At 40.0% G+C, this 26,155-nt stretch overlaps 1 protein-coding gene across 1 annotated transcript in view; it reads left to right on the top strand.

Annotated features, from left to right (window-relative positions):
- Positions 1-26,155, top strand: part of LOC121521087 — a 45,693-nt gene that overhangs the window by 16,834 nt on the left and 2,704 nt on the right. The window contains exons 7-22 of the mRNA XM_041804823.1: positions 1,572-1,732; positions 3,288-3,434; positions 5,227-5,329; positions 6,195-6,323; positions 13,955-14,137; positions 14,879-15,132; positions 16,270-17,136; positions 18,880-18,976; positions 20,300-20,407; positions 20,639-22,006; positions 23,541-23,663; positions 23,753-23,881; positions 24,841-25,033; positions 25,211-25,335; positions 25,431-25,621; positions 25,841-25,974. Coding sequence (XP_041660757.1) covers positions 1,572-1,732; positions 3,288-3,434; positions 5,227-5,329; positions 6,195-6,323; positions 13,955-14,137; positions 14,879-15,132; positions 16,270-17,136; positions 18,880-18,976; positions 20,300-20,407; positions 20,639-22,006; positions 23,541-23,663; positions 23,753-23,881; positions 24,841-25,033; positions 25,211-25,335; positions 25,431-25,621; positions 25,841-25,974 — 4,312 coding nt within the window. The remainder of the gene's footprint in view (positions 1-1,571; positions 1,733-3,287; positions 3,435-5,226; positions 5,330-6,194; positions 6,324-13,954; positions 14,138-14,878; positions 15,133-16,269; positions 17,137-18,879; positions 18,977-20,299; positions 20,408-20,638; positions 22,007-23,540; positions 23,664-23,752; positions 23,882-24,840; positions 25,034-25,210; positions 25,336-25,430; positions 25,622-25,840; positions 25,975-26,155) is intronic.

Below are 26,155 nucleotides of genomic sequence, written 5' to 3'. Positions count from 1 at the left end.
TAAGCTTTTACATAGATGTCTCTGTGTATTTTGTGAAAATTATTTAATTTTTTTTTTTTTCCCACATTGAAACTAAAGGTATTTTATTTCCTGAAAATTCATCAGAATGTAATATTTCTCATCAGGTTTCATATTAATGAAAAATTAGTATGACTTTCCTTTTTTGACACGAGGAGTCTGAGTGTGAAGTTTAAAAAAAAAAACGTGAACAATTGATAACGCATAAATATCAGAGTTGCTGCTCAACATTGACAAATCCAAGGCTGTGATATCCTTTACAAGTAAATCCAATTTGTATGAAGTTGATGAAAATTATTTCTTTTTTTTGTGTTTTTCCACATTAAAACCAAGGGGATTTTATGCCTTTAAACTGTCTTTTAAAGGGTTATATTCCTGAAATTCATCCAAGTGATATTTATTGCTAGGTGTCATGTTGAGGAGAAAATTAATGCAAAAAAGTGGGAACAAATTTTAATGTATAATAGTTTTACTGCTATTCATGTATGGTGTCCCTTTTTCGACACCAAGATGTCATGTGTAGAAAAATAAAATTCTCGGGGTATCTGAGGGTTAAACTGGTAAAACACAACAGATTAACATCAGCTACTGACATCGGTTTATGACATAGTATTTATCAATAGGCTAATGTCTGTCATTAGGGCCAGTATTGGCTGTTAAACCCATGCATTGGTACATCCCTAACAAAAACAGTCCTTAAGCACTGCGCAACAGAGGAGTAATTGTTCATCCTGCCTGGATAAACGCCTTTTATTAGTGTTGTTGGAGTTAAGTGTTTGGATCAAACATAATATTTGCCTAACATGCAATTACACAGTAAGGTTGGACAACACTACAGGTAGGTCTTCCTTAGAATAACAACCTGGTTCATGTCAGCGAGAATAAAGAGCACTGCAAGGAGGTAATTTAAACAAGATAGTTTGCAAGCAAATCTCTCATTGTACTTATTTAAAATTACAGTCAGATGTCAAATCAAGATAGGAATCTTATTTTAGGGTGTTAAAAAGAAAAAAAAAAGTTTCAATTGCTTCTAATAGGTGATATCTGCCAATGAAGCATGCAAATTTCACCTTGTCTTGAAATAAGATATTTTTACTAGTATTGAGGATATTGCAGACTTGCTGTATTGGGCTATTGGAGTCTTTTAGGAGGTATTATATATGGCAGTGGTTCCTGGGCTGGGCCCCCCAAGCATGTTGTGCTTCACCATACACATCAACACAAAAGCGTTGGTATATCGATATACAAAGAAAAACCTATGCTACAAGAGTATAACTCTTTCTTTAATACCCACTATAAGCTGAAGGTGAGGTATGGCTCATATTTTAGTCTTCCTTGGTGGTTAAAATGTCTGTGGATTCATTGATAGTCCTGACTTTGGTTGGAAGTCCTCTCATGCTTTGGCAGCAGTGAAAACGGCTTGTTTTGTGCTCCACTTTGGCTGTAACTGGTGTATGGCATCAGGAACTACCCTGAGATTTCACCCCTAGCAATCCACCTTACTCGAATTTTATGAAATATATTTTAAACTGGCTCTTTTTTCTGTCTTGCAGGAGATCGATGGGTTCGTGCAGCAGTTCCTCTCTGTGGTTCAGCGGCTGCCTTCGTGCATCTCCACCCTTCAGGCTCTGTCCAGACTGCCGCTGCCCTCCACCTTCAGCGAGCTCCAACTCTTCTGCTCCACCAACGAAGCCAAGTTCCAGCAGCTCAGGAGGTCAGGATTAACCCATGCCAGCCTGCCAACCATACTTTACTGTTTGAATTTACAGTGTGAATTCCAAAAAAGTTAGGATGCTGGGTAAAATACAAATTAAAAACTGAATGCAAATCTCATAAACCCATATTTCATTCACAATAGATGTTGAAACGAAGACATTTTATCATCCATGACACAGCCAATTGCGTTGATGGACAATGATTTCTGGAAGTGTTCCTGAGCCCATCCATACTGAATAATGTCTTCCTTTAATGCAATGTTCCCTGAGGGCCCAAAGATCACAGCATCAAAATTTGACCCCCAGTCTTGGCCCCTGCTCAGAGATTTCTCCAGATTCTGTAACTTTTGATGATATGTCCTGTTATTGGAGGCATATTAAAAGTCTTCAGTTTTACATTTAGGAACATTTTTTCTGAAATTATTTCACAAATTTTTTCACTCAGTTTTTCTCAGATTGGTGAACCTCTGCCCATCTTTACTTCTGAGAGACTTTCTCTCTAAAATGCTCCTTGTATGCCATGTCATGTTACTGATAATATTAGTTAAAATGCTTCTCTAGCTGTTTTTCATTAGTACCAATTACTTTTCCAGCCTTTTGTTGTCTTGTCCTAATTTTCTTAGATGTGTTGCTGCCATCAAATTCAAAATGAAGGATTCGTTTTCATGAAATGGTAAAATTTCTGTTTTAACGTCTGATAAGTTTTTAATGTTCTATTTGACTAAAAAAAGATTTGCAAATCATGGCATTTAGTTTTATTTACATTTTTCACCGTGCCCCAACTTTTTTGGAACTGGATTTGTAATTAAAGTCTTATTTTAGGGCAGAAGTAAAATTTTTCCTACTGAATTTGCAGATATTTTTACTCATTATCATCACCTCGGGCCTTACTTTTTTATGCTGCGTCTTGAAATGTTATGATTATGTGGACTTTTCTGTTGAATGTAGCTTGTGATAAGTATGATGTGATAGTTTGACTATAAGTTAGACAAATACACAGGCCAGGAATTTAATTTTTGCACAAAGCAGAGAATGAAGGGGCTGGCAACAAAACCACTCATCTTTGTTTTCTCAGGATTTTAACTCTCTGATGTAAACATGAGGAACTTGAATAACCTGTGTAGAAAAAAAAAACACGAGTTCATTCAAAGGCAGCAGAGCATTACGTTACACTGATTTAACCAACGCTTTAATCCAAAGAGCCTCACAACGAGAGCATTCAGCTGGTGGACACAGCCTTAAAAAAGACACTCATGCCAGGTCATCAGCCTCATCGGGTATCATAAACTGTTTTAAGTTCTGGTTACAGCCATGTTTGAGAAAATAACATTTATCTGCAGGTTAAAAATGAAGCTTTTGTTCTGATCCCACCATGGCTGCAGGAATACATCGATGTTTAAACTCAGCAGTCTTTCTGCTCTTAAGTTCACCGTCAGTTCAGGTTACATAACAGAGAAACAAACATTCGATTGTCCTAAATGATATTTTCTTACACGCTCTGCCCTGTCGTCACACTTCTGTGTATTTATGTCTCTGTATGTTTCGTGGTTGTAGGGACTTGGGCCTGGATGATCTGCTGACGCATTGTGAGAAAATTCTGGAGAAGCTGCGTTACCCGGAGAGGGAGTCGTGCTACCAGGCGATGGCCGGCACGGCGCTCTTCACTCACACGGCCTTCGACATGCTGCAGAACCACAGCAGGTAGAGAGGACTGACGCTGCTCTCTGAGGCTTTTATCTTAATCCTCTGTAATAACATTGACCACGCATACCTCACTACAGTGTCGCAACGTTTCTGAATTACACAACAGAAGCACAGAACCGTGAACAGTGAGGTTTCTGTTTAAAGAATGTTTTTATTAAATCTGCACAATCATAGATGATATATTATGATTGTTAAACTCATAAAGGGAAATAACTCCTCATAAAGGTGACTTATTTACAATCCAAAATTACAAAATTACAGATCAAGGAAGGGAAGTGTCTCCTTTTTCTGGTATTTGAAAAAAAAAAATAACAGGAAGAGTCAACAAAAACTCAGGAGCAGTAGAATCTAGCTGTTAAAGGAGAACAATCCACTCACTCCTCTGTGGTGTCCCAGGGATGACTTGGCTAAAGCTTTACAAATAGTTTGCAATCAGTAAATGTTCTGCAGCCAGGCTGCATCGCTTTTAAAAAAGGGTTGTTATGCAACAATTTCTGCAAAAATGTTGTGTCAGGAACAAAGAATTTCATGATTTGGGTAAGAAGACTTTGGTGCATAGAGGTGATATGGTGTCAGCTTTTCTGAGCCTACATGTGGGTTGGCAGCACCAAATTTCTTGGTGTCTACTTTAGATCCTCGAACCAAGACTGAGACCAATGCGATGCACAATGATCTCAGTAAATATGCTTTGGGACACCATGGTTGTAAACTCTCTACCTCTTGGAGCATGACAGCAGAGGTAGAAAAAGTTCAGGACTATTGCATTCAAAAGTACAGATTCTCTGCTTAAAATTCTCTCTTTCTACATCTCCCTCTATTCCTTTACGATCCACGCACTGCTTCAACAGATGGCTGTTAAACATGAGTCTGGTTCTGATTTCTAATTGTTCTTGAAAAGTGTTTCCTTCACGATGAAACTTTGCTAAATATTGTTTATATAAATGATATAACAAAGTACGGTCCAGACCTGCCCTCATTGCGAAGTGTCTTGGTCATGAATTGGCTCTATACAAATAAAGATAGACTGATTGAGGAGAAGGGTAGTCTGTTTACAGGCAGATGCGCTCTAAAAGTCTGTGTTCAGTGCACAGTGATGTGTGGTTGTCTGCTCTGATTATCATAAACAATAAAAAAGCCATGTCTGAGACAGATGCTTCTGTGTTGTACTCATTAAGATCTCATCTCAACAGATCCTGTCGTTAAAACAACTCTGACTTGTAGTTTGAAGCTTTAATTAAAACAGCCAACTACTACAAAGTGTTGGGCTTAAATCTGACTTTGCTCCATAAATACAGTTAATGGAGGGGGCAGGCTGGGCTTGGATGATGTTGAAAAGGTCATTCATAACCCTCACCCCTACATTCAGAGCTTTATGAGGGCAGATGCAGAGGAGGAGCCCTCCACAATTTTGAGGGACCCTCTTCAGTCTCCTGCCGTGTGGAAGGAGATATTGCTTTGTTATAGCTATGACATCCAGAATGATTAATGACTTATTCCCATGGGTCACGGGTCTAGTACTGTACAACCCTGGCACCTTGCCCCTTAAAAACACACAACATGCTACCTTTTTAAATAATTCCCATTTACAGAAAAGCCTACAAAGTTTTTTTTTTTGCTTTTTTTTCTGGTATTTATTGCCCTTTGATGTGGGATTTTTGGGCATGTTATTTCTTTCTTCTCTTCGTAACACTTTTCTTTAGTAATGAGTTTCTTCCACTGCATGTATTAATCTTAAAAAGGTGAATGGAATTACAGTTAAACTTGGAAACTGTGTTTCTCTTTTATTCAGGATAATGGCAGCAGTGGAGAAAGTGGAGCTGTTGTGGCAGCAGGCGTTTTCTAAGGCTCGTCTACAGCTGCAGGTGTGTCAGCTGAAAGAGGATTCTCTACAGGTGAGTCAGATGACTCTTCACTCTCACATCCAACTTGTTTGCTGCATTTAAGCTTGTATCTCTTAGACTGGTCTAAACGCTGTAAATACGTTATTGGTTTGCTCTGAAACAGACTGGTGTGTTGATTTTGTGGTCTGAAAGTCCTGCAGAAAATGTAACACTGGATAGGTTTTTAAGCATGTTTCCCAAAAAAAGTTGCCCAAATTTTCTTAAAATATTCCCTAAATGTTTCAGTGAAACTTTTCATAAAGCCTAAACAGTCCAATAAAAACTTTCCCCTAAAAATCCATGTAAATTCCCTGAAAATTACAGCTTATTCCCCCTAAAATGTATGCATCTAATACAAATACATTCCTCAAAATTCCAGGACAACAGTTAATAAATTCTAAGCAAATTCAAATTAAAAGTTTCCAAATAAATTCCCCTGAACATCCAAACAAATTCTCCAATCAAAATGCCAATAAATTTCTTCAGGTGCAAGTCTCCTAAATATACAAAGATATCTCAATAATTTCCATGAAAACACTGGAAAAATTCCCAAACAAATTCAGAAAAAAAATCTGTAAACATTTCTGAAGATTTCATAGTTCTCCTAACATTTCAAGCTACTTGCTAAACTTTTATGGACCGTCTGTAGAATTTTCTCCCAAATTGAACAGGAGAAATATTACTTTGATGTAGGAAGGCTAAAATGTGATGTCCTCATATGTACATGCAGGGTCGTAGAAGGTTAAAGCCTTTCAGACTTTCCAGATGACCAAACTGTTATATGGTATGCTTAAACTTTCCTGGTCCTCCTCTGGAGGCAGTCTTTTTTAAAATCTTTTGGCCCTTATTAACTTCAGTATCGTTCTTCTGTTTACAGGTCACAGAGCAGATCAAAAGTCTGTTTGAAGAGAAACTTCAGCTGTATAAAATTGAGATTGCTCCAGATGCAGCGAAGGCAGCGAGGCTGGTGTCCGAATTTGAGGTGTCTATTCACACTCCTGCAATGGTATGTAAATACTTTGATACTAGGGATGCAAGGCATTTGTTTTTTTTGTCAATAACCAATATTCAGATATTTTCAAACTCATTCTAGCCTATACTGGAACGAAAAAATACACAGTGTCTTTTGTTTCCTGTACTGGAATGGAGCTGTTCCTCTAATTGTGTTAATCTGTATTTTTTTAGATACAGGTATTAAACAAGAAGCATCCTTTTACTCTACAATAAATAGATGGATTCTTTGTAAATGTGGAAAATGAGTGGGGATGCAACAATTCTCAATATAATAATGAACAACTTGGTATGGCTTCCACATTTGGATAGGTGCGTGTGAAACAGCCTTCTATGTATCACTCATTTCTTCAGATTGACTGTTCGTGTGCCTGTGAGTCCATGCACTGGGATAAAGAAACCCATCACCGTAAGTCAGCCCTGCCCACAGAATTGGCAGGGCCCCTGAAAAATCCAGAGAATAGGCCCTCCCCAGTTGTGATCTGTTGATGATATCAATGCATGTGTGTTGGACTAGTAGCATTGGTTTTAGCGTCCTGGCTAACAGTTTCCTCACTTTGGAGCTGAAAAATGTGTCAGGCTATTATTGGGTTCTGAGTTGAAATTATTTATCAGTGCTAATTTTTTTAAACTCATTTCACCACTTTTTTCCATCTGTTATTGCCACTTTGAGCCCATGTTTGCTGCTTTTCGCCCATTTTCAACACTAATTTTTTCCATTTCTTGCAACTACTTTAGACAGTTTTTTTTCACTTCAAACCCACTTTTGCCACTTATACCTATTTTTGCATCTTCTGCCATTTTTTAACCCCTTTTTAACCATTTCTTTTACCAACCAACCTATATTCTGCCACTTATTTGCCAAGTTTCACCCTTTTTGCCATTAAATACCCATTGTTTTGCCACTTATTGCCCATTTTTGCATTTTTAATCACATTTTTGTTACCTTATCACAATTTTTGCCACTTACATGTAACTTTTCACATATTTTTCACATTTTTGCCCTTTTTTCAACTTTCAAACTCTTTATGCCACATTTTTGCTACTTTTTAGCCTTTTTGTCACTTTTCCCAGGAATTTTTATTTTTAATTTTTTTTTGCATTTATTCATCCTGACATTTGTGCACATCATGGCCTAGCTATGAAGTCTGACGTTACTTTCCTGATCATTTAGCTCAGTGTGCCCGTCCACATTGTTTTCATCACTAATAAAAAGTTTTTTCTGTTTGAAGATGGAGTTTCAATTTTAATAAAGGGTATAGTGTACTTCAGGATACACAAATGGAATTTATTTTTGTTGCTTTGACAAGAGTGGTGATTATTCAGGTTAAAAAATGAAATACTGTTATCTTAACTTAACTTTACAATAGATCATGATTTTGCTGACCTCCATTGGCCCCCAGTATTGCTGGGCCCCAGAAAGCTCACCCCTTTATCCCCCCTTATGGCCAGCCTTGCTGCAAGTAAACACTCATGTTATCCCAAGCCTGATATGGACTGATCCTGTTTAAGAGTGCTCTTAAAAACTGGATATAAAGTCCTTAAACACATGCTCCTCATGAATTATTTGTGTAACGCAGCAGTTGGTACATGGGCAGCCTGTGACACAAAAATAAACTTAAATGCACAAACATACTCTCCATCAAATGGATGATTTTTCTCCTGAACCACTTCTTTATTGAGTAAAATGGACCCAAATACCTAATAAAGGGGTACAAAAAGCCCCTCAGACAGCCAGGGCATACCTGAATCAAACCAAAAACTGTGACCAAAAAAAGAAAACAGAGGTCCTTTTTGAACCTTTTTGGGCTAACTGCATTGTTGCGTCCTTGACGTTTAGTTATGAAAACTGAGCATAATTGCTTTGGATTACATGTACATTGCACTGAAAAATATCATAACAAAGTTCATTTTTTCACTGTGATGTACTTGAACAGGTAAAATTTTCAAATATTTTAGATTCAGCTCATACAAAGCAAGTTTTCGGATTATACTGGGTTTTTTTAAATCACATACTTGAGCACTCGACTGCTTAATAAAAACTGATTATTTTCCATTGTTGAGGAGGAAAAGTAAGCTAGAAGAGTGTTACCACCTTAGTGAAATCACTTTTGACATTTTGTAAAACCCTTTTAAGATGAAAAAAAAAAACGGTTTTCTTAAGAGAAAACTGACCTGTGCAAATAACTGCAATGAAATCATGAATGTTTTATTTTTACAAAGACAGTGTCATTTTATTATAATGACAGAAAAACGAGACAGAGGAATTCTGTCTTTTTAGACTGGAATGAAGAAGCTTCCAAACAAGCTGATAATTCGCTGGGCTACAGTCAGAGGGCAGAGGTTCACTGTCTGCATAGGAACTTAGGAGACCTTACGGTCTGGACTTCTGCTGGGCTGCTTCCTTATCGTCTTAGCCTCCAGGACCGGGTTAGCGCGCAGGGATATTGGCGGTGGAGTCTGTAGATCAGTAGACACAGGTAGAGACTCTTTTAGATCCGTGACTTGGCTGCCCCCAAGCCTCAACCCCCAGGACTGGATCCATGGCTGTAGGTCCTGCTGGTGGGGTATTCGGAGGAATTGGTGACTGCGTCACGACAGCAGGTCCTTCTTTTTGAACAGCCTTGTTCAAGGCAAGAAGTTCGGGTTTCGCTGTGGGAAGTGGTGGACCTTCCAACTTGAGAGGTCGTTTTTCTGGACTCTGCTGCATGTCCACAACCTCACCCCCCAGGACTGAAACCCCAGATTGGACGCCAGCTGGAAGGGTTACGAAAGGTTGAGGGGACTGCGTCACAACAGCAGAGCCTGATCAGTGGCCTGTTGAAGGCTCTAAGAGACTTTCATCAGCCTCAGCTGGTTGACTTGGTGGAGAGGGTGCCATATCTGACTTGACGGACTGCTCCTCCACTCCCTCACCCCCCAGGACTGGAACCATGGCTGTAAGTCCAGCTGGTGGGGCAATAGGAGGTTGTGGCGACTGCGTCGAAGCAGTCTAGTCGCCTTGTTGGCCCGGGATGGGCTTCATGTCCGATGTTTAACCAAAGCACAGACGTAGTCTACAGTTACTTCACTGATGGTTTGTAGAAACTCGGGGTCGAAGCTGTTTTTGTTCCTCTTCATTGAATCCTCAGAGTACATCTGCTTTACCTCCCCCTCGATAGAGTGGACTATGTTATCTCTAACATAGCGGGAGAAGTTGAGCAGGCGCAGCTTTGTAGATTTTGAGCTGGAGACTCCATTCAGAACGGCTTTGGTCACGCTCGCCACCATTTCCGAGAGCTTCTGGGAGGGCATGGTGCTAGAATTGGTTTTCTTTGGCACCCAGAGAGCCTGCAGGATTTTGGGCACCAGATCAACCACTACCTCCTGTGGGCTCATTTGTTTGGTCAGGGGAGCCTTCTGCTTCACCAGGATCCTGGCATACTCCAGAGCCTGCGTGGAAATCTTGCAACTTCTTGAGGTAGCAATGTAATCTGGAGAGTCTAGCAGTTTCCTTGCCTGAAACTCCAGATCTCTTTTGAGCATGCTGATGTTCACCTCCAATGCCAGGTTGAGGAGAGACTGCATGTCTTCTTTATCACAGTCCTCTCTCTTAAATTCCCCAAGCTGCTCAATCAGAGACTTCCTGATGTCCTCAACTAGCAGGTTGGTCATCGCCTCAGCGGTGACTTCAGAGGGGATCTGGTTCCTTTCCTGAAGCTGCAGCAGTTTGGCCATGACAGCAACATTTACTTGGAAAGATTGTGGGTGCCAGCAGATCTTCATGGCACGTTGGTAAATGGGTGTGTTGAAAAACACCCTAATTGGATTGTAGATTCCTCTACTCCCCTCGATGAACTCCATGACTTTTCACTTTCTGTATATACAACACAGAAAATATAGCTCAGATGTTCACAGATGAAAAGATGTCCAAACTCAAAACGACCGATCACTTTGAAGTTCCAGGCAGCAATCATCAGACTGTCTTCGGGAGAGAGACTTTATAACGTAAGCTCTGATGTCACAGCGAAGAATGTTCTAGAACAGAGACTTTAAAGGACGTTTATGGTCTGTGACATCAGATAAGAACATTCTTGAGTCCATGGTTCTGCTCATGGTTTAGAGCTCTTGTCGTCATGGCAACGCAAAACAATAACAGCAGCATGTGTCTACAATTACTGTTAAATCCTCATTTATTGGCCCTAATAACAGTTCAAGTTTAATATTTCCCTCCACTATACAGCCACACTGCATCTGTTAAATGCTTATTTATCTGCCCTGACAATTTCCATTTTCCCCCAGTAAAACTTCAGAAGTGTGACGACACTGACCTGAATAGCTTTGCCTCTGTGCTGACACAAATTAGAGCACAACATTTCAAACATGGATATGGATATTAATGCACAACTATCTCCACTTTATAAAATAAGCTAACAAGTTCTGATGATAGAGGAAAGTGAAAGAAATCAGGGAAATATTCCTGTCTGATGCTCCTGATATCTTATCATCTCCCTTGTTCCTACTTCCTTGTTTATGTCAGTGTGGGCAACAGAGGGAAAATAGGAAAGGGGCAATGGGGGTTATTTTGCAGTGCAACATGCTGCATCATTTGGTGGCTGTCAAGATGCTGTAATAGGACTTAAGCTGATTTTGTCACCAGTGCTGTCTTGCATCGTGAGTAGTTAAGACATAAAGTTGGAGCACAACAGTTTAAGATAAGGATTTTATTTATGCATTACTATCTTTACTTTGTGAAGTAAGCGAATGGCTAATAACAAGCAGAAATCCTCACTGTTGAGATCATGCAACTTTGTAATTGCATTGCAATTTGTATTTCTGGTGTTTTCTAAAGCGTTGGGCATTTTATATGCATGACACATCAGTAAAGTACAATCAATCAGTCATGTTGTTGCTGAGGGTCAGAAAACCTTTCACTCTGTCAGTATGAGATTCGATCGATCAAGGTTTGGATTCAGCCCTCGCTTTATTTCTCCTATTAAATTACTTTACACTCAACCCCAAGCCTCAGTGTGGACAAACAATGTCTGTTCTGATTAGGGCTGCAACAAATGATTGTTTTTTATGTCAACTAATCAGGAGGTTGTTTTTGCGATTAGTCGACTAATCGCGGCTATTTGGCATACTGTTTTAGGTCCCCGTTTTACCTTGCCTTCTTATCCATGCACACCTGTGAAAACTTAATGGTTTAGCAAATTGACTTGAAATGTCAAGTTGCTTCATCGTCAAGGTTTGTTTTTCCTCTAATATAAAAGCATTGAACTGATAGCTAAAGTAAATTGCACACTAAATAGTGTTACTGAAAAAACAGTTACCCTAACAAATATCAAATATGGTTTTCCGACTGATTAACGTACGGCACCAACGTTATAAGTAGGCTACTGGAATTAATCCTCGTGCCTGAAGCACAAAGGGCTTGGTAACTGAATGCAAAAGATCTAAAAGATATTCATGCAACTTGCAAACTTGCCCACTCGCGGTATTTGAAGACGCGGCAGCTACAGTGTGTTTACGTTTTCAGGTGTTCGTGCCTTGCCATAGTGCTGCCATGGTACGAGAGTTTGACTTGACACAGTTTACAGTTGACTTGTTTCGCCGATTTGTTTTCTGTAAAATGTTCCCAAACTTTGGAAGCTCTGGTTCGGCTTTTTGGTGTGTTCTCCGTGCTTTCCGCCATGCTTGACTTCTTCTCCTCAGTTTCTGTGAATAATGTAAACAGTGGGAGCGATACTGCCTCCACCACTTCCTGTAGTGAACTGCAAGTACAGATGAGTCCTTACCGGCCGGTACTATATTTTACCCATCTAAAAAACAATAATACGACGCGTCGACAAATATTTATAGTCGACACAAACTATTATGTCGACGAATCGTTGCAGCCCTAGTTCTGATTCATTTTCTTTGGGTCGCTCTACTATCACAGTTACTGTTTGTACTTATCATTGAACCTCTAACCTTTTCCTTACATACTGCAAAGGATAATGCAGAAGTGAGAAGGGGAGGAACAGAACACCGTGTCTTTACATGCAGACGATTTATTATTGTAAATCAACCTTGCAAAGGAGATGGATTAGACAGACAATATGTACAGTGCTTAACAAATTTATTAGACCACCCTAACCCTAACCAAAGTAAGGTTTATGCCACAGCTGCCCTAAATTAACAGCATTGGTAATTACCAAAATCATTTTTTATGTTTCTGCAATGCTTAATAAATCAATATGTAGAAGCTCTTTAACCTAAATGATATTTTTAATGCTAAAATATAATTATTATTGTTATCCATGAATTTTAAAATTTACTGATTTACAAAAAAACCCTGAAAGAATAGTAAAGCACATGGTTATTTCTTGATTAATATGTCAAATCATAGTTATTTACTTGCATTCCTGAACAAAAAAAATTGGTTTTAGTGGTTGAATGTTATGCCTGATTCATTTCTGCCTTCTCAGCGAAGCCCAGTGAGCCAGCTCAAATTTGGGTGAATTCAGTTTGAAATCCCTCATTCCTGTTCAAAATGGTAAAATGTGGAGAGTTCACTGAAAATGAAAGAGTCTGCATTAAAGCACTTCATGATGCTGGATGGTCTCTGAGACAAATATGACAGGTGGTCTAATAAATTTGTTAATCACTGTATGTCATCAGGCAAATCTTAAAAAGCTTCAATCCACACCATTTGTGCGACCAATCAGCATCATTTGAGGAGAGCGGAGCAGTTGTTATGGGCGGGGATTAGTTGTACTAGCTGATAGCAATGGCTGCTACTGTGGTAGCTATTAGCTCAAATGAAGCTGTAGGAAAGCAGCAGTTTAATCAGAACTGGACCACATTTTCCTTTGAAACAAGAAATTAGAGTCACACTTAAAGCTTGTCTGGGCAGAGAAGATGTTGCACATTTCTGGACCGACCTTGGCATAAATTTATTCATGGAAGAGCTCGACTTTTCAACTACGGCAGCGCCATGCTAGCCTGTGTGCTCAGGAGAAGCGCATGAGAACAATCTTGTTTTTATGTTTTTATTTCTGACATTGTAGGGTTATCAGTCAGACATCTTGCCATAACAGCGATATTTGGAACAGTACCACAAGATCTCATTATCAGTTTGCACAATTGAAAATAATATAGGGAAGCTATAGTACATCTCTTCAACTTTGTAAAAGAAGTACAAACTGATTGAATGTAAGAAATGATACATTTGTATACCATTGTCTGTATTTTAAAGACAAACCCCAGACAAACTTTGCAACAAAGTTTGAAAAAAATTGTGCTTCACTTCATAATTGATATAAACGCCTTTTATAGCTGTGTAAATATGGGCAGAAATGTCCATACCAGCTGATTCTAATGAATGACCCTTTTTAGCCATCATAAGCCGACACTAACATTATGCCCATGATATCACGGATCCTGATATGGTACCTTTTTTTTGGTAAACTTTAGCCTGCTTTCATTATGTTTTCAAATTTAGTCCTGGATATTTAGTCCTTCTACTGATGTATTCACAGCCAGCTCTCATTCATTTTTGTTTCTGTGACATGCTAATCAGTCCCCTTCTGTTTCGGTATGATCCTGATGTTCACCTCTTGTTTCTTAAAATGGCTCAGATCTGTCTCCTCCTGTCACTAACAGGCTCTGGTCCGCTGTGCTGAAGACGTGATCCACACGCTGTCAGAGCTCCTGCTGTGTGACGGTCAGCCTGCTGAGCGCTGGGCTCTTGATCTGGAGAGACTGAAAGAGAAACTCCAGTCTGCTGTCACCTTCATCCTCCAGACTCTCAGAGCTGTTTCTAGCTATCATCATTACTATAATAAGGTAAGATCCCTGCTCAGTGCAGGTTAAAGAGCCAAATAGAAGAGTAAAGAATTATACACACCCATTTCCCCTCCTACCAATGTGAATTTTTCAAAAGACTGGGAAACAAAAGTACAACCAGGGAACAATTGCTGGAATTAATTATTAGGTTTCCATCTAATTTTCTTGTTCGTATTACTTTCCCTTTGACAAATGTCTGCAGAACATACTGGTAGACATTAGCCCCTTTCACATGTGCATTACATTCCTGAAATTTGCTGTAATTTTAAGAGTAAATGTAAGAGTAAACACAAATGACAGCACTTTGCACCCAGATTTTATCCAGACATTTCTTCCTGTCTTAGTTTTGTGCTGTGGTATTTTTTCAAATATGAAGATTACTGATATTTTTTCAGTACCACATGCTTCAAACAATACTATCAGAGTATGAAACTTTGACAGAAGTTGATGTGAAAGCAGCAGGTAATGTTCTGGAAAGTCCACCACTAGTGCGCAGACAGAGAAGACACGTTCATATCCTGTTTTTCAACTGCTACAGCCTCTGCCAGTCAAAAACACTGGTTATCAGCACCATTATCAGAATAATTTAAGATTTACTCGACCTGGAATTCATCCTGTCTGACCAAGATATCTGTCAGGAGAATAGGAACTTAAATTATGAATAAAAAGTGCTAAGGAGATGCTCCAAAGTATCTCAGAGCCCCAGAGAAAGCCATATTTTAACCATTAAATTTATCCCAGGCAAACAGCTGGTACCGTCCAGTCCTCTGTGAGAACTTCCTGCAGGAGCTGCTTTCAGGTGTTAATGGGGGAGGAGATCCGTCACAGAGGCAGAGGAGAAACAGAGGAACGATTCCTGCGTGGAGACGAAAACTGTCGGCGTTCTTGAAGAAGAATCCTCCTCCTGATCTGGAGGAGCTGGTTCACCTGGCTCACCTGTCCTCAGTCATCCCAGATGATGAGGTGCAGCAGGCTGGGAGGCAGATGTCCCAGAGGTGAGAAAAGATTCAAGATTTTAGTGATATTTTTTATGTATTGGCACACATCAAAAGAAAAAATGCTGGTCTTCCAGCACACAGTAGTGCAACTTGAAATAATGAATGTACAAATAAATCAAAAACATCATGTTCAAATAAACCCCACAAAAATGAAATTAAATACTCAGGCATGCACGGTTTTATCTGCATGATAAAAAGCTGTATGAACAGTTCCTTTAAAAGATATTCCACCCCTTTGTTGTTTTCCCCTTTCATTGATTTTATAAATCAGCCATGGTCAATATAATTGGCTTTTTTGACAAAAAAATGGCAAAAAAATCTCTAATGTCAAAGTGAAACAGATTTCTATAAAGTAAAGTCAGTTAATTGACATGACTTTGTAGAAATCTGTTTTTACTATGACATTAAAGAGTTTTTTTTTTTTAATCAAATAAAAGCCAAATTATGTTGACTATGACTCATTTCTAAATAAAAGGGGAAACATCCAAGGAAGTATTTTTATAGGTCATCTAGGTAAATACTGGCTAACATTCTGTTCACACTACACAGCCAATACATTACAACGTGAATGTAGCTTTCCCAAGCATATTGTGGTTTCTTTTTTTGTTTTCTTCTGATATTTTCCAACACTTTTTTTCCATAAATTTAATATTTTTTCCTTTGTAATACTCTTACTTCTATGGTCCAAAAGCTTGATGCGCATGGCAACAGTAACCAAGGGAGGCGGGGCTTAGCAAAGGGTCAGTTGTCATAGCTTTGCTGCATATCCAAAAATAAAGCTGCAGTAATTTGAGTATCGGGGAGTAAGCCACAGGGTATGGTCCTTATTAACTTTGACAAGATTTATTAATACTTGCATCTAATATAAGGTGAACATCACAGCATAATGGGGAAAAAACTAAAAGTTTATTTTTATAAGAGGAATCAGTAGCAAGTATATCACATTATAGGATCAGCAGATATTATTGTGGTAATTGACTACAATTTCTTTTAAACATCAAATCATTGATTTTATGCTGAGCAGAAACTGTGCTGGTGTTTCATTTTCCATGCCTCAAAATGTCAGATAGTTTGCACATGTATTTGTCCTGTAAGTCTAGCCAGTCTTAAACTGATCTTGTATTTATTCATCAGGTGTTTGACTCTGAGAAAGCTGCTCGTCTCCTCTGGCCCGGTGTCTGTGGCTCAGCTGCAGCAGGCCTTACAGTGGCAGTATGAGCTGTTACGGAGTGGCCATGTTCATCCTTCCTCTGCTGATGGTACTACAAACAGAAAAAACCAGGACGTTTCTGATCTGAATAATTGTGAGGGAGTTACAGAAGCAGCTCTCCTTGCAGCCTCTCCTGCTGCTGTTTCTGTCGCTGCTGAGGGTAAACCGGCCTCCCTCAGCTCCTTTGACTCGGGCTTTGATGGAGCCGGGAGCAGTCCACTAGAGATCAGAGACTCTGTGAGACCAGCTTCGATTCAGCCTCAGACCCACAGAGAGAACGTCTGCAGCGTCTCCGACTGTGAGGATCTCAGAGATGAGTTTGACTTCGGCTCCGTGGGAAACTCCTCGAGGGCAAGCATCCAGATCATCCCCAAAGTCTGCGTGGAGTCTCTAAACTTTGAGATCAAAGTGAAGCGTTCGGCTGCTCTGCCCTCTAATCCCTGGCTCAGCCTGCCAGTGGACGATCTGGAGAACTCGTACACTGTGACGATTACCCAGAATCCAGCACCACAGAAGAGAGACCTGCAGTCTCCGTCAGAGTCAGGCTCCCTATCCAGCCGGTCTCTGAAGGATCAGCCCACTCAGACAGAGGTGATGAACAGCTCTAAGACCAGAGACTGGGTTCTTCACTCACAGAGTGGGCTGGATGATCCTGATCTAAGTCCAATCAGAAATGTCCTCTCCAGCACCATCACAGAGCAGAGGGAGCGCTCCACCTGCACAGAGGGTGTCCCCACTCTTCTCTGGGACTCCTACGACCTCCACGAGCAGCAGCCAGACACTGTGGATGGGTAAGTCCACGTCATGTCTTAGCAGATAAAAAAAGTTGGCCCTGGTTTGTCAATTTTACTGCAACCTATGGCCTAACAATGCTGTTAAAGGGCTACACTTCTGTTGAGCCATGATACCTTGACTTCTTTGCTTTCACATTTTACAACAGTCACACCTTAATTTCTCATTTTTAGGGTAATTTTTGCAGTGCAAAGCTTTTCATTTTAAAAAAGCCTAATTTTGCCAAATGAATCACATTTTTGATTGCTTTGACATGCTGAAAAAGTCTGGCTTTGCATACATGCACAATGTGATGAAAAATGTGTTTTATATGCTCAATCCCCATGTTTTGCAGGGTAGAAGACCTGTAATTTACATAAAGGGTTTCATCTATATGTATGAAATTTGGAATGCATATAAATCATCCCCAGAGCGACAAAAAGTCCCTCCCATCTAAACTCTAAACTCAGCAGGAAGCCCAGTACTAAAATTGAAATTTAGGCGTAATTTTGTGCCCATTTCCAGGAGTTCTCTCAAATGCCAGACAACTTTTAGATCTGTTCCATGTATGATAAATACTCTGTCTGCACTTAACAGCAGCGCCACAGTCAGACATGCAGAGGTGCTACTTTCCATTCACTGCTGCTTGCAGCTTTAGTTATGTCTAGATCCACAATGCTCCCTCACAGGTCTTCTCTGATGAATGAATGCATGACGAACAAAACAGCGCTGTTATGAAATAGCGTAGATCTGCAGACCGGTCCTGTCATATGACTCTTATTTTCCTGAAGAAAATATGTTCATTAAGTAGAAAATAAATGCAGCAGCATAACAACTTCTGTTTAAAATAAAATACTAAAAGCATGTGATAGTTAATACCCATCCTAAACATGGTGCAATACTCAATACTTGTCCTAAACATGGGGCAATAGTTATTTCAGTGTAGATAGTTAATTTTACATTTTTGCATAGAGATGCACTGGTATCACAACTAGGATTGCCAAATTTCCATTAGGATAACTAGTAGGTCAGTCATTGCAATGGTTCCCAACTGGTGGGTCTGGACCCAAAAGTGCATCACAAAGCTCTTTCCAGTGTGTGCCTGGGAGAAAAATTGAGCCACATTTTCTATGAAACAACATGCATGTTTTGTCCTGTTTTATTGTTTTGTTATACAGTCATGTTGTACAGTCTTAGGCCCAATCTCTACTATTTTTTTATTGAATATATCTGATTGACTTAAAAAAATCTCCAAAAGTTGGGTTGCAACATTCCTTGAGGAGTTGATGATGGGTCCCGTGACTCAACCAGTTGATACCCTCTGTGTCATTGTGTCAATGCCAAGCTTTCCTTTTCAATCTGCAAACTGTAGTGAAAATTTAGAGTCAAAACAGATGATCATTGAATTTTTTTTTTTTTTATAATTCCCTCTTTTGAATTAAGGTTCATATCAAAGACTGATATAAAAGACCCATTGTTTGGCTTCAAATCTAATTTTAAACAAAGCTGTACGATTTAATCTGAATCATGTTTGCCCACTCAGAGGGGATTTCCTAAATATTTTGAAATCCCAGTGACTTCTGAAGCAGATCCAAACTTTCTGATCCGATTATGTTGTTCATCGCTGCAACATAATCCGTAGTGATAAAGCAGTTCAATTGAATAATGTCCAGTTAAAGGGCATGTTTGTGTGACTGCCAGACTCTGAATTATTGGAGTTCAAGCAATAATTAAATTATAATTATCTGTTTTTTATGTCTCAGTTTGAGCGATCTGTCCCTGAAGGATTGGGATGTTAAGGAGCAGGAGGGTTTGATGGAGGTGGAAAAGATCCTGGACAGAGCTGATCAAATACTGGAGGTAAGAAAACGAAAAGGGCCTCTTCCTGGAAGGCTTTCAACAAAATTTTTGAGTGTTATAGTATGAATATGTATCCATTAAGTCTGTAGAGCATTTATGAGGTTAGGAACTGATGTTGGGTGAGAAGGTCTAGCTCGTAATCTCTGTTCCAGTTCATCCCAAAGGTGATGGGGGTCAGAGCTCTGTGCAGGCCAGTCAAGTTCTTCCGCACTGAACTCATTAAACCATGTCTTCATAGTCCTTTCTTTGTGAATGGAAGTACAGTCATGTTGGAATAGAAAAGCACCTTCCCCCAAGATCGTCAGAGATGAACAATCTGCAGCCAGACTGCCACTCTCCCAGGCTGTTCATCTGAGAGGCAGAATATCTCAGAATGGAAATGCACACTAAAACACTGGAAATAAGATCAGCTTTAACTTTAGGTTAGGGTAAGGGTTAAGGTAACAGAATGCCAAAAGTTAAGTCAAAAACACTACAAAACCTGAATAATAATTGTTTAATAAAGTAGTGTGAACATTCTGCTAACCGGAATAAAGGCTTGTCCTCCATGATAACATCGCTAACAGAGCTATGTAGCTAGCAAACTAAGGTTATGCTCACTAAGCAGCTCCCTTATCTATGTAACTAAGTTAGCTTTAGTTATGTTTGCTGAAGCTTGCATTTCTACAGCTCACTCAGCTATAGATGACCAGGCTAACGTAGCTATGTAGCTAATGTAACTAAAGCTAAGCTCACAAAGCAGCTATGTAAGCTACGTAGGTCAATATCTGTGTTTCTACATTTGCAAAAGCTAAAGTTTGCTAAAGCTAATGCAGCTAAGTTGGCTTTGTAGCAGCATTGATAACGTAGCTAGTGTAGCTAGCTTTAGCTTTAGCTAAAGCTTATGAAACTAAAGCAGGCCTTTGTTTATGAATAAAGTTGAGTTAAAAATATATCTTAAACTGGAAATACGATGCAAATGGCATTCACTTTCAGATGTACAGTCTGCAGCAAGACCCCTTTCCCTTCCCCAAAGGTTTGCCAGAACAGTTGGGAGCATAGCATTGTCCAGAATGTCTTTTTATGCTGAAGCATTAAGATTGGCCTTCACTAGAGAAGGGGCCTAGTCCAGACCCTGAAAAACAGCCCTGTAAAATTATCCCTCTACCACTAATGTGGTCTTCCTCTTCATGGCTAAGTTGCTGTTGTTCCTAAACACTTCCACTTTCTAATAATATCACTTACAGTTGACTGTACTTTTGTCCATATGGTTTATCAATCTAAAATGATATGCCCCTCACAAATCATTATTTAGTTGTGAGATTCTTCATCTGGTCTCTGTAGAAAGAGGAGAAAGTTCTGGCTCAGGAGGCTGTGCTGGACGATCTGCTGAAGTTGGAGATTAGACACGATCAGTGGCCTCCATGGGACAGTGAAGGGCAGCTCAGTTTGGTATGTTTTTACTATTTGGTGAATATGATTTATATGAAGTACACAGAGATATTTTTAGTAGAAGTTGGACTAATACGTCTGCAAAGATTCAAGTTTTGTAGTGAAATCTGATAGACTAATCAAATATTATTAGACAAGGAGACTCTCTAACACGAAAAATCATCGTGGTCACATAACCATAGCTCAACTTACCTGTTAATCTAAGCATATTTTGTTAATTTATTTTGAAAGATGTCCTCTTCTGAGCTGGCTGAGGCAGGAGTGATTGGCCTCGAGGATTACATCGACCCTGCAGACAGCCTGAGTGAGCCCACATCAGCTGGTGAAACTAAACTCTATAAAGATGATTCTGACACAGCAGCAGAAACAGAGATGTTTCACTACAGATCTGACCTGCTAACAGAGCTGAAACAAGTCCAGGTTCTGGATCAGCTCATCATGGAAGAAAACCTCAAGATCCACGAGCTCCGACGCTGTGAGGAGAAGCCCAGTGAGGACGTCTCGAGGAGCGAACCTGCAGAAACAAACGAGCCTTTGAGCAAAGAGAGGGAAGCTTTTCGTTTACAGGTGGAGAAAGAGAAGAAGGAGGTGGAGAAGCTCGAAAAGAGTTTGGAGAAAGAGCATAAATTAAAGAAGCACAGACGCAGAGCTACTAGGGTTATAAAATGTTCAGTAATGGAGAAAGCGAGGAGTGAGAGTAAGGAGGATCGAGCTCTGTGTGATGAGATTTTATCAGCCAACAGATCGCAGAACATGGCTTTAATTCTCGATGATTCTCAGGCTCCAGATGAACCAAAAAATGAAACTGATCCTGTTGAAACTGCGCCTGATATTGCCAAAGATGCTTCACAAGACACAGATCCTCAATGTGAGGATGACTCCCCTCAAATTGAGCCAGCAGTATCAGATGAAACTACCTTAATGAGTAGCTCTGCTTTGAAGGACCCTCATGAAGAGTTGGGAATCCAGCATCAGGATGGCATCAATGTGGAAGAAACAGGCGTAACCATAGAGAGCACTGATATACGCAAACCAGAAGCTTCCTTAGCCCCTGAAACAAAACCAGATGATGGAGCCTTTGACCCTGGAGGAAATCTGCCTTGTCCTCCTGTGCCCAAGCCCAGAAAGACTTCGCTTCCTCTGAACAACAGCCTCGTAGAACCAGATACTTGTCATTCCCCTGGGCTGCAGAGGTCAGCTTCGTCCTCAGATGATCCAGATGATGCACTTGCAGAGGAAACCAGAGTATTTCTGAATCCTAATGCGAAGAAACACAGCAACAATAACAACAATAACAGTGCAAACCCAGAGGCTTCATTGCAGGATTCATATGAACTAGGTGCTGAGGATGAAGAGGATTCACCTGCATGTTTGCTGCAGAAAGATGAGCCTACATCAGATGAAATCGAGGCTCCATATCCTGCAGACGAGCCTCCACCTCAGTCTCCGTCTGACCGTCCATTGGTTGAGTTTAACCACAGAAGAAGAGGCGAGCAGGATGAAGATCTGACTGATAGTTTTCAGAGATCTGAGATTATGAGGATAACAGAACCAGTGACACCTGGGATTCAGGCCCAGTTGGACATCAGCATGAGAGAGGTAAACCATCTTCTGAAAGTGGCCAATTAAAGCTTTTTAAATTCTTTTTAAATTCATTTTTAAATACCCGTATTGAATGCGTTTAAACAGATCAAAAATATTATCATATCATATAAATTAACTAAAAGGTGCTGGACACCCACACAGGTGTTAGCAATTAAATTATGATCAGACCATCTCACAGGATTATGTAGGTGTTGACAAGTTTACCTGACAGCTTCACTGTCCTTTTAATCTTGGACCTGTTAACCTTTTATCATTTATGTTTATGTTTACAATGTATGTTATAGATTCTCATCACAGCTCCACCTTTTTTCAACATGTCCCGGCCCTGCCAGCCAGAGAAAAAGAATACCTGTGTAGGTGTCCAGATGGCTTTAATCTCAGTCAAGGAGCAGGGTATGAATTAGGGATACCCAAATTGATCAGGAAGCAGTTATTATTTGCCAGGTTTTTCTAAAAATACATGATTAAAATGTTGCAAATAATGCTTATAGTTATTGATCCGATCACCTGGGTAACACCCTGGTGTCTGTGGCTGAGAGAAACACTATGTGCCTGCTGTAGTGTGACTAGAAAGGCTAATTTAATTTCCAGCCAGTGAGTTTTATTTCTATGTTTAAAAGAAATATCCCACAGACAGGAGACATGCAGACAATGTGAAGGAATCCTGTCCTGACACAGGCAGCAGCTGCAGACCTGAAATTCACCCTCGAATAAAGACTATTTCTCTTCTGTGATGGTCAGCAGTCCCGCCTTTTCTTGATTATGTTTGGCAACTGATGAGGAAGTGACATTTTTGAGAGCAGAGCCGTTCAAAATGCTGAACAGAGCTTTTTAAGCGCAGCAACAAAGATGGCTGATGCTGAGGGCTTTTTTTCTGCGCTGGGCAGTCAGAACACTGGACTTCATTGCTTTCTAATTAAAAACAAACACTGCCAGGGCAACAAAAGCTGCTATGGACACAGGCTCTAAGGATATGTTTGATGCCCTTTTTATCAGGTTACACTGCCACCTGTAGGAGGGCTTAGTGCTACACATAGCTAAGTGGACTTACCGACTGCTAGACTAGTGGGTTTATCAAAACACTAAATATGATTTGTATCAAATGAATGAATATTTTATTTATGAATCTGGTTATTTATGAGACCCAAGTCAATAAATGAGCGTGCACCCCTGCAATATTTAAAACACTCCAGAAGGTAAAGTAAAACAGACACAGACAAAAGCTCAAAATTACCAACTCGGCCCAATAAATGCATGAAACAATTTCAAACATGAGAACAATTTAATTTTGACAAAATTGATAAACTTGATCGCTTCTAAGCGGAGTACACTGATAACTTTCATAATAAACAGCTACGGTAATCTGGTTTGTAGATCCTTGTCAACTGCAATAAACCCGATCAGATCATCCATCATGAAAATACATTTGTTATACAGATTATTTGGCACTCTTTGGGCTTTTCTTTATCTGGTCTCATGCCTCACTTTACAGAGTTAAATCAACTTATTACTATTGATGTGTTTACAGATGTCAGATTTTAAGACCCCCATAGTCCTGGATACAGGCTCTGGTTTGATGAAGGCTGGATTTGCAGATCAAGATCTTCCAAATGTTGTTTTCCCAACAATTATAGGAAGGCCAAAATATGAGGTAAGAGCAAACAACTAATTTAAATATTGATTTTAATTTCTCCTATCCAGCCTGTGTGATTACTACAGATTCTGTTTATGTGTTTATAGGAAATAATGAATGGAAACCTTGAAAGAGAGACCTACATCGGACATGAGGCTCAGCACATGAGGGGGGTCCTGGCTCTGCAGCATCCCATAAAGAACGGGATCATTCGTAACTGGGATGATATGGAAAAGGTGAGGAGGAATTCACATTTCTGATTTATTTATATATAGTTGATATCTGGGTATTCTAGTGATCATAATTACTTTTTTTTTTTAACAGATTCTACAAACTGTACATGTTTTAATTCTGATGGTTTCTGTTTGGAGTACATTTGTTGTCCTAACTGTCAAATTCAGATAAAACTGAGTTTACAACAACCAACAGGTGGAACTTTGTCTGCACTGACAAACCAGCTTCCATTGATGGCATTCATTAGATTTATTAGTCTGTAAACAGACACCTGCATCAAAGTGCTGCTAAAAATCAGATTGAACATTTAAACGTGAGCATTAAAAAAAAGGAATACAGTCAGGAGTCTTACCTGGAGCAGTTTGACACTAGCTGCTCGGTTCACCTGAGAAATTAACATCTGATCCCAGAGGGATATAACATTTATCGGACAGTGATAGGTGATGGTTGCTGCAATCTTCAGAAACTGACTTGAGAGGCTAAATTTGGCTTTAAAAAAGCCAGAGGAGAAGACACAGTTTGCAGTGGAACCAAAGTATCACACCTTTGAATGAACTGATTTCGATTATTTGTAAAACAAAATGCAGATACTGATAATCGGCTAATTGCTAATATTAGGATTAATAAGCTGCTGATAATCTGTTTAGCCCCACTAAAAAAGACCTTGGAGCAGACGTTGCCCCAGTTCCTCTGATTGAATTGCCTGAGTGTAAACCCTTTTTTCTCGATATGTGGGTCCGGACCCAAAAGAGGGTCGTGAAGCCATTATCTGTGGTTTGTGAATGTGTACCTGGAAAACATAGATGTCAGAAGTTCTGATGTGCTCTTATTTTGAAGGATATTTCTCAATCTCTTTGCCCTGTCACATTTTTTTTCCAAACTTCTAATTTTTTCTTTAAACATTTAGTTTGAATAGTTAAAGAAAACCACAAAATGGTAATAAGGGTGTGTTTTCTTTTAGATATGGCATCACACATTCCAGCTGCTGCGTGTGGATCCAGAGGATCATCCCGTTATGCTCACTGAGGCCGCCATGAATCCGTTACAGAACCGCCAACGGATGGTGGAGATCATGTTTGAGTGTTTCGGTGTCCCCTTCACCTATGTGGCCATGCAGGCAGTGCTGGCTCTCTATGCATCAGGAAGATCCACCGGTAATACTGTCAGTTTATATCTGATTATGTTTTTTTTCCCATAAATACATTTATTATACAGCTGAGAGTCAATTATTTGATTTAAGAACTTCTTTATTGGTCAATTTGGATTAAATTTGTGTCTACCCTGTGTGTTTATATAATGATAACCCTTTAATTTTTCCTTGTCCTTTGTAGGTGTTGTTGTTGACTCAGGTGATGGAGTGAGCCACAGTGTTCCTGTGTTTGAGGGTTATTGTCTACCTCACGCGGTGCAGCGTTTCCCTTTAGCTGGAATTGATGTTACAATGCATCTGAAAAAGGTATGAAGACACCTTTTTTGTTTTTGTAACACTGATGATTTACCAGTTACACTTTGAACTTTAATTGATAAATATTCCTGTTATTGTGCACAAAGCTCCTGCAGGAACAGGGCGTTTGCATGCGTACCTCAGCAGAGATGGAGATCGTGAGGGAGATGAAGGAGAAGTGCTGCTTTGTCGCTCTGAACTATGAGTCTGAACTGAATCGGGGGAGGTCATCCTGCAGAGAGATGCATTACACCATGCCGGACGGACAGATCGTCACAGTGGGCACAGAGAGGTTCAGGTAACAGTCTGGACGTCATGTCCTGGTTTAGAGGGACACTCAATCCAGTCTGAGGGGTCCTAACAGGAGGGCACTGCTACAAAAACATGTAGGAACACTCAAAGCAATGAAATGCATGCCTTCTGTTTCTTGCAAACTGGTTCCTTCAGACACTGTAACTGTCCTTTTCCTCTCTTTTTCTCCTAAATGTCTACCTCTCCTCCCCCTCCGTTCATGCAGGGCCCCAGAGATCCTCTTCAAGCCTGAGCTCATTGGACGGGATCACTACGGGATGCATGAGAGCGTCTTCAAGTCAATCCTGAGCTCAGACATCGACCTGCGGCGCTGCTTCCTGGGAAACATTGTGCTGTCAGGTAACAGCTGATCTTTGTTAAGGTGTTACACAACAGTCTGAAGGTGCTCTCCAGCTGTGCTCAGATTCAGGTTTTGACTTTGAATTTCTTTGGTCCCGAGCTGCCAGTAACCCCCTTTAACTGAAGCACAGCCTGACTACAGAAAAATGTCAGCACACATTACGAGTGTACTCATAGGGCC

The sequence above is a fragment of the Cheilinus undulatus genome, linkage group 14 (assembly GCF_018320785.1).
Source record: "Cheilinus undulatus linkage group 14, ASM1832078v1, whole genome shotgun sequence".
NCBI classification, from domain to species: Eukaryota; Metazoa; Chordata; class Actinopteri; order Labriformes; family Labridae; genus Cheilinus; species Cheilinus undulatus.
The sequence above is the reverse complement of the archived record's forward strand: the minus strand, read 5'-3'. Positions and strand labels throughout refer to the sequence as shown.